The sequence below is a fragment of the Chiloscyllium punctatum genome, unplaced genomic scaffold (assembly GCF_047496795.1).
Source record: "Chiloscyllium punctatum isolate Juve2018m unplaced genomic scaffold, sChiPun1.3 scaffold_599, whole genome shotgun sequence".
Lineage (NCBI taxonomy): Eukaryota > Metazoa > Chordata > Chondrichthyes > Orectolobiformes > Hemiscylliidae > Chiloscyllium > Chiloscyllium punctatum.
This window is the reverse complement of record NW_027310333.1, coordinates 89,967-99,040: the sequence shown is the minus strand read 5'-3', so window position 1 is coordinate 99,040 and position 9,074 is coordinate 89,967. Positions and strand designations below refer to the sequence as shown.

Below are 9,074 nucleotides of genomic sequence, written 5' to 3'. Positions count from 1 at the left end.
GGGCCGAATACGTACAGGGCAGAGAACAGGCCTGAACCGTCAGGGAAGTGGGGGGGAGAATGGGGGACTCGCTCCCCACGGGGAGTGGGGGAGAGAATGGGGGACTCGCTCCCACGGGGAGTGGGGGGGAGAATGGGGGACTCACTCCCACGGGGAGTGGGGGGAGAATGGGGGACTCGCTCCCCACGGGGAGTGGGGGGGAGAATGGGGGACTCGCTCCCCACGGGGAGTGGGGGGGAGAATGGGGGACTCGCTCCCACGGGGAGTGGGGGGGAGAATGGGGGGACTCGCTCCCACGGGGAGTGGGGGGAGAATGGGGGACTCGCTCCCCACGGGGAGTGGGGGGGGAGAATGGGGGACTCGCTCCCCACGGGGAGTGGGGGGAGAGAATGGGGGACTCACTCCCACGGGGAGTGGGGGGTAGAATGGGGGACTCGCTCCCCACGGGGAGTGGGGGGAGAATGGGGGACTCGCTCCCCACGGGGAGTGGGGGGGGGAGAATGGGGGACTCGCTCCCACGGGGAGTGGAGGAGGGGGGATAACTGGGAGAACTGGGACTGGGGTGTGTGACAGAGATAGGGAGGGGGTGTAGGGGATGGAGGGGGTGACAGAGATAGGGAGGGGGTGTAGGGGGCTGGAGGGGGTGACAGAGATAGGGAGGGGGTGTAGGGGATGGAGGGGGTGACAGAGATAGGGAGGGGGTGTAGGGGATGGAGGGGGTGACAGAGATAGGGAGGGGGTGTAGGGGCTGGAGGGGGAGACAGAGATAGGGAGGGGGTGTAGGGGCTGGAGGGGGTGACAGAGATAGGGAGGGGGTGTAGGGGCTGGAGGGGGAGACAGAGATAGGGAGGGGGAGTAGGGGGCTGGAGGGGGTGACAGAGATAGGGAGGGGGTGTAGGGGATGGAGGGGGTGACAGAGATAGGGAGGGGGTGTAGGGGATGGAGGAGGTGACAGAGATAGGGAGGGGGTGTAGGGGATGGAGGGGGTGACAGAGATAGGGAGGGGGTGTAGGGGCTGGAGGGGGAGACAGAGATAGGGAGGGGGTGTAGGGGATGGAGGGGGTGACAGAGATAGGGAGGGGGAGTAGGGGGCTGGAGGGGGTGACAGAGATAGGGAGGGGGTGTAGGGGATGGAGGGGGTGACAGAGATAGGGAGGGGGTGTAGGGGATGGAGGAGGTGACAGAGATAGGGAGGGGGTGTAGGGGATGGAGGGGGGTGACAGAGATAGGGAGGGGGTGTAGGGGCTGGAGGGGGAGACAGAGATAGGGAGGGGGTGTAGGGGATGGAGGGGGTGACAGAGATAGGGAGGGGGTGGAGGGGTTGGAGGGGGAGACAGAGATAGGGAGGGGGAGTAGGGGGCTGGAGGGGGTGACAGAGATAGGGAGGGGGTGTAGGGACTGGAGGGGGTGACAGAGATAGGGAGGGGGTGTAGGGACTGGAGGGGGTGACAGAGATAGGGAGGGGGTGTAGGGGATGGAGGGGGTGACAGAGATAGGGAGGGGGTGGAGGGGTTGGAGGGGGAGACAGAGATAGGGAGGGGGAGTAGGGGCTGGAGGGGGAGACAGAGATAGGGAGGGGGTGGAGGGGTTGGAGGGGGTGACAGAGATAGGGAGGGGGTATAGGGGGCTGGAGGGGGTGACAGAGATAGGGAGGGGGTGTAGGGGTTGGAGGGGGTGACAGAGATAGGGAGGGGGTATAGGGGGCTGGAGGGGGTGACAGAGATAGGGAGGGGGTGTAGGGGATGGAGGGGGTGACAGAGATAGGGAGGGGGTATAGGGGGCTGGAGGGGGTGACAGAGATAGGGAGGGGGTGTAGGGGGTGACAGAGATAGGGAGGGGGTGTAGGGGGCTGGAGGGGGTGACAGAGATAGGGAGGGGGTGTAGGGGTTGGAGGGGGTGACAGAGATAGGGAGGGGGTGTAGGGGATGGAGGGGGTGACAGAGATAGGGAGGGGGTGTAGGGGCTGGAGGGGGTGACAGAGATAGGGAGGGGGTGTAGGGGGTGACAGAGATAGGGAGGGGGTGTAGGGGGATGGAGAGGGTGACGGAGATAGGGAGGGGGTGTAGGGGATGGAGGGGGTGACAGAGATAGGGAGGGGGTGTAGGGGCTGGAGGGGGGTGACAGAGATAGGGAGGGGGTGTAGGGGGTGACAGAGATAGGGAGGGGGTGTAGGGGGCTGGAGGGGGTGACAGAGATAGGGAGGGGGTATAGGGGCTGGAGGAGGTGACAGAGATAGGGAGGGGTGTAGGGGGATGGAGGGGGTGACAGAGATAGGGAGGGGGTGTAGGGGCTGGAGGGGGTGAGAGAAATAGGGAGGGGGTGTAGGGACTGGAGGGGGCGACAGAGATAGGGAGGGGGAAGGACAGTGATTGACTAAACCAGCTGGAGTATGTCGCGATGTGCCATATTTACCGATTCCCAGTCCGTCTGGATCTGCCAGTGGGTACAGGGTCGGGTCTCACATGGTTGGGTGGTGTTGGGTTTCTCCAGGTGGGCACAGTGACGTGGGTGAACTGCCATCGTGCGGTTGGCATAGGCCTGTCGGCACATCGCCTGCCGATGGTAAATCCCCTTTCCACAGCTCTTACTGCATTGGGACCAGGAACCCACACTCCAACTGGGGAACACGAACCACACACAACAGGGAGAGACAATCAGACACTATCATCGTATCTATAACCCCCCCCCCAACCCGTCCCCTCGATTAGATTCCAGTCTGTAACTCCCTCCCGGGTACAGGTTATTCTGTATATAAACCCCTCGATTAGATTCCGGTCTGTAACTCCCTCCCGGGTACAGGTTATTCTGTATATAAACCCCTCGATTAGATTCCGGTCTGTAACTCCCTCCCGGGTACAGGTTATTCTGTATATAAACCCCTCGATTAGATTTCGGTCTGTAACTCCCTCCCGGGTACAGGTTATTCTGTATATAAACCCCTCGATTAGATTCCGGTCTGTAACTCCCTCCCGGATACAGGTTATTCTGTATATAAACCCCTCGATTAGATTCCGGTCTGTAACTCCCTCCCGGGTACAGGTTATTCTGTATATAACCCCCTCGATTAGATTCCGGTCTGTAACTCCCTCCGGGGTACAGGTTATTCTGTATATAAACCCCTCGATTAGATTCCGGTCTGTAACTCCCTCCCGGGTACAGGTTATTCTGTATATAAACCCCTCGATTAGATTCCGGTCTGTAACTCCCTCCCGGGTACAGGTTATTCTGTATATAAACCCCTCGATTAGATTTCGGTCTGTAACTCCCTCCCGGGTACAGGTTATTCTGTATATAAACCCCTCGATTAGATTCCGGTCTGTAACTCCCTCCGGGTACAGGTTATTCTGTATATAAACCCCTCGATTAGATTCCAGTCTGTAACTCCCTCCCGGGTACAGGTTATTCTGTATATAAACCCCTCGATTAGATTCCGGTCTGTAACTCCCTCCCGGGTACAGGTTATTCTGTATATAAACCCCTCGATTAGATTCCGGTCTGTAACTCCCTCCCGGGTACAGGTTATTCTGTATATAAACCCCTCGATTAGATTCCGGTCTGTAACTCCCTCCCAGGTACAGGTTATTCTGTATATAAACCCCTCGATTAGATTCCGGTCTGTAACTCCCTCCCGGGTACAGGTTATTCTGTATATAATCCCCTCGATTAGATTCCGGTCTGTAACTCCCTCCCGGGTACAGGTTATTCTGTATATAAACCCCTTGATTAGATTCCAGTCTGTATCTCCCTCCCGGGTACAGGTTATTCTGCATATAATCCCCTCGATTAGATTCCGGTCTGTAACTCCCTCCCGGGTACAGGTTATTCTGTATGTAAACCCCTCGATTAGATTCCGGTCTGTAACTCCCTCCCGGGTACAGGTTATTCTGTATATAAACCCCTCGATTAGATACCGGTCTGTAACCCCCTCCCGGGTACAGGTTATTCTGTATATAAACCCCTCGATTAGATTCCAGTCTGTAACTCCCTCCCGGGTACAGGTTATTCTGTATATAAACCCCTCGATTAGATTCCAGTCTGTAACTCCCTCCCGGGTACAGGTTATTCTGTATATAAACCCCTCGATTAGATTCCGGTCTGTAACTCCCTCCTGGGTACAGGTTATTCTGTATGTAAACCCCTCAATTAGATTCCGGTCTGTAACTCCCTCCGGGGTACAGGTTATTCTGTCTATAAACCCCTCGATTAGATTCCGGTCTGTAACTCCCTCCCGGGGTATCTGTTATTCTGTATATAAACCCCTCGATTAGATTCCGGTCTGTAACTCCCTCCCGGGTACAGGTTATTCTGTATATAAACCCCTCGATTAGATTCCGGTCTGTAACTCCCTCCCGGGTACAGGTTATTCTGTATATAAACCCCTCGATTAGATTCCGGTCTGTAACTCCCTCCCGGGTACAGGTTATTCTGTCTATAAACCCCTCGATTAGATTCCGGTCTGTAACTCCCTCCCGGGGTATCTGTTATTCTGTATATAAACCCCTCGATTAGATTCCGGTCTTTAACTCCCTCCCGGGTACAGGTTATTCTGTATATAAACCCCTCGATTAGATTCCGGTCTGTAACTCCCTCCCGGGTACAGGTTATTCTGTCTATAAACCCCTCGATTAGATTCCGGTCTGTAACTCCCTCCCGGGGTATCTGTTATTCTGTATATAAACCCCTCGATTAGATTCCGGTCTGTAACTCCCTCCCGGGTACAGGTTATTCTGTATATAAACCCCTCGATTAGATTCCGGTCTGTAACTCCCTCCCGGGTACAGGTTATTCTGTATATAAACCCCTCGATTAGATTCCGGTCTGTAACTCCCTCCCGGGGTATCTGTTATTCTGTATATAAACCCCTCGATTAGATTCCGGTCTGTAACTCCCTCCCGGGGTATCTGTTATTCTGTATATAAACCCCCCCCCCACCCGCCGAACCCCTCGATTTGATTCTGGTTTATAACCATGCTGGGTGTTCAGACATTTTTCACCTCAGTCACGATGCTGTAGTACCACTGTCTCCCAGTGGGTGGCACAGTAGGACAGGTTTGCCTTGCACCGTTGAGCCTGGGATCACATCCCCGGGTTAGTGCTGTTTGACAGTGTATTCCCTTTCCCATTGAGTGCCAAAAGGTACAGAGTCTCCCAGCACCAGCCCAAGTCCATTTGGGGCGTCGGTCTAAAGGCTGCACGGGGAGAGGGGTACGGTGAGTGGGCGCTGCCCGGGCCTTGCAATGGCGCTGTGGTCTAGGAGAGAGAGGGGGTGCCTCTGGTGGCTGGCACCACTATCTGTTGGGGGAGGAAGAGGTGACCTCAGGGTGCGAATACTTACAACGCAGGGCAGGGCTGGGTGTTACAGGACTGGGCCACACTTGCAGGCTTGGATGCTGAGTCACAAAGGGCATCTGACGCCAACTCCTGGGTATCCTGGGCCAGGCAGCGGAAGGTGGGGTACTGGAACCCTGCAGACACAGACAGAGAGAGATAGAGAGACGGCAGGGGTATAGTCAATTGTCCGCAATTCCCTCACAATCCTCCAAGGATTCCCCCCACTTCTCACTGCGTTGCCCCTTCCCCACAGATCCTAGTCAAGATGCTGCCTGGAAGAGGGAGACACATTCCGACTTGCGTTGGTCAGGACACCACGGCAAGAATGCCAAATTTCTGATGATTGCAGCAAAGACTTGGGGAACAGCAGAGGGATACCCGATTACACAGGGAGTCATCCTTTCCCCCATGGCGGCACGAAGGGCCGATCCGAGTCAGCTCACCACCACCCTCTTCCCCGTGGGTGACACCCAGCCGAAGTTCGGCACTCTTGCCAGGTGTCCTGATGACAAAACGTCTTGGAGGAAGGGCCTCGCCAGCCCTGCTCCCCCTGCACGCACCTTTCCCACAGGAGACGGAACACTCGGTCAGACTCTGGGGCGTCCAGCGGTAAGTTGGCGGAGCCAGCGCGGGATCCTCCTGTGCGTCGGTGTGATAAACCTGCAGGCGACGGTCACGTTGTCCACCGCGGACCCTGGGGGGATTGGGGATGGTGCGGTGCGTGCCTCGGTGGCTAACAGCCGGGATGCTGGACAATGCTGACACATCCCTCAGGTTTCCGGTGCTCTGGGAGCTGGCTGGGAGGGGGCAAAAGGAAGGCAGGAACCAAGTCAAACCGTGAACAAGAGTCAACAGATCAAACCTAAGGCAACCCAAGCTGGCATCCATCCATCACGTACATATCAGCTCCCTCAGCACTGACCCTCCCACAGGGCCCGCTCCCTCAGCACTGACCCTCTGACAGTGCAGCACTTCCTCAGCACTGACCCTCCGATAGTGCCCGCTCCCTCAGCACTGACCCTCAGACAGTGCCCGCTCCCTCAGCACTGACCCTGTGACAGTGCCCACTCCCTCAGCACTGACCCTCCGACAGTGCCCACTCCCTCAGCGCTGACCCTCCGACAGTGCCCCCTCCCTCAGCACTGACCCTCTGACAGTGCAGCACTTCCTCAGCACTGACCCTCCGACAGTGCCCCCTCCCTCAGCACTGACCCTCTGACAGTGCAGCACTTCCTCAGCACTGACCTTCTGACAGTGCAGCACTTCCTCAGCACTGACCCTCCGACGGTGCCCACTCCCTCAGCACTGACCCTCCGATAGTGCCCGCTCCCACAGCGCTGACCCTGTGACAGTGGCCACTCCCTCAGCACTGACCCTCTGACAGGGCCCACTCCCTCAGCACTGACCCTGTGACAGTGCCCACTCCCTCAGCACTGACCCTGTGACAGTGCCCTCACCCTCAGCACTGACCCTGTGACAGTGCTCTCTCCCTCAGCACTGACCCTCCGACAGTGCCCTCTCCCTCAGCACTGACCCTCCGATGGTACAGCACTCCCTCAGCACTGACCCTCCGACAGTGCCCCCTCCCTCAGCACTGACCCTCCGACAGTGCCCCCTCCCTCAGCACTGACCCTCCGACAGTGCCCCCTCCCTCAGCACTGACCCTCCGAACAGGGCCCACTCCCTCAGCACTGACCCTCTGACAGTGCCCACTCCCTCAGCACTGACCCTCCGACAGGGCCCACTCCCTCAGCACTGACCCTGTGACAGTGCCCACTCCCTCAGCACTGACCCTCCGACAGGGCCCACTCCCTCAGCACTGACCCCCCGACAGGGCCCACTCCCTCAGCACTGACCCTCCGACAGGGCCCACTCCCTCAGCACTGACCCTCCGACAGGGCCCACTCCCTCAGCACTGACCCCCCGACAGTGCCCACTCCCTCAGCACTGACCCTCTGACAGTGCTCTCTCCCTCAGCACTGACCCTCCGACAGGGCCCACTCCCTCAGCACTGACCCTCCGACAGGGCCCACTCCCTCAGCACTGACCCTGTGACAGTGCCCACTCCCTCAGCACTGACCCTCCGACAGGGCCCACTCCCTCAGCACTGACCCCCCGACAGGGCCCACTCCCTCAGCACTGACCCTCCGACAGGGCCCACTCCCTCAGCACTGACCCTCCGACAGGGCCCACTCCCTCAGCACTGACCCCCCGACAGTGCCCACTCCCTCAGCACTGACCCTCTGACAGTGCTCTCTCCCTCAGCACTGACCCTCCGACAGGGCCCACTCCCTCAGCACTGACCCTCCGACAGGGCCCACTCCCTCAGCACTGACCCTCCGACAGGGCCCACTCCCTCAGCACTGACCCTCTGACTTTGTCAGTCCCATACTGGGAGTATGTGTACAATATGAGCTGCAGTTTCGATGGGGCTCAGTCACATTCCTGCAGGGTTTTGGGGGAAGACAGAGCTCCCCCAGAGATAAAGTTGACCAATAACACGGACACAGCTGCACAGCCACCTCCCTGACAATGTCACCTATCATTTTCTCCACTGTTTCTTACTGTGTGTCTGGCTGGGAAGGTGGGGATTTGGCTGGGGAGGAGTGGGCTTCTCCACAGGGAGTACAAATTGATAGTGAATTCCAGGATTATCCTGTTGGAAGATCATCTGAAATAAAAAAAAACATTAATTTGTGGAAGTAAAGCTACCTCTACACTGTCCCCCATCCCAGGGACAGGGACAGTACGGGGTTAGATACAAAGTAAAGCTCCCTCTACCCTGTCCCCTCCATCGAACACTCCCAGGGACAGGGACAGCACGGGGTTAGATACAGAGTAAAACTCTCTCTACACTGTCCACCATCAAACACTCCCAGAACACCAAACGTTGGAGGGGTAGTGGACAGCGAAGAGGGTTACCTCAGATTACAACAGGATCTGGACCAGATGGGCCAATGGGTCGAGAAGTGGCAGATGGAGTTTAATTCAGATAAATGAGAGGTGCTGCATTTTGGGAAAGCAAATCTTAGCAGGACTTATACACTTAATGGTAAGGTCCTCGGGAGTGTTGCTGAACAAAGAGACCTTGGAGTGCAGGTTCATAGCTCCTTGAAAGTGGAGTCACAGGTCGATAGGATAGTGAAGAAGGCATTTGGTATGCTTTCCTTTATTGGTCAGAGTATTGAGTACAGGAGTTGGGAGGTCATGTTACGGCTGTACAGGACATTGGTTGGGCCACTGTTGGAATATTGTGTGCAATTCTGGTCTCCTTCCTATCGGAAAGATGTTGTGAAACTTGAAAGGGTTCAGAAAAGATTTACAAGGATGTTGCCAGGGTTGGAGGATCTGAGCTACAGGGAGAGGCTGAACAGGCTGGGGCTGTTTTCCCTGGAGCGTCGGAGGCTGAGGGGTGATCTTATAGAGGATTGCAAAATCATGGGGGGCATGGATAGGGTAAATAGACAAAGTCTTTTCCCTGGGGTCGGGGAGTCCAGAACTAGAGGGGCATAGGTTTAGGGTGAGAGGGGAAAGATATAAAAGAGACCCAAGGGGCAACTTTTTCACCCAGAGGGTGGTTCGTGTATGGAATGAGCTGCCAGAGGATGTGGTGGAGGCTGGTACAATTACAACATTTAAGAGGCATCTGGATGGGTATATGAATAGGAAGGGTTTGGGGGGATATGGGCCGGGTGCTGGCAGGTGGGGACGAGATTGGGTTGGGGTATCTGGGTCAGCATGGA

The 9,074-nt window shown here is 56.9% G+C and overlaps 1 protein-coding gene across 1 annotated transcript in view; it reads right to left on the bottom strand.

Annotated features, from left to right (window-relative positions):
* Positions 1-2,358: 2,358 nt before the first annotated feature.
* Positions 2,359-9,074, bottom strand: part of LOC140473427 (thrombospondin type-1 domain-containing protein 4-like) — a 26,522-nt gene continuing 19,806 nt past the window's right edge. Inside the window, exons 5-8 of the mRNA XM_072567603.1 lie at positions 7,897-8,002; positions 5,892-6,128; positions 5,336-5,465; positions 2,359-2,617 (exon numbers count right to left, since the gene is read on the bottom strand). Coding sequence (XP_072423704.1) covers positions 2,374-2,617; positions 5,336-5,465; positions 5,892-6,128; positions 7,897-8,002 — 717 coding nt within the window. The 3' untranslated portion in view covers positions 2,359-2,373. The remainder of the gene's footprint in view (positions 2,618-5,335; positions 5,466-5,891; positions 6,129-7,896; positions 8,003-9,074) is intronic.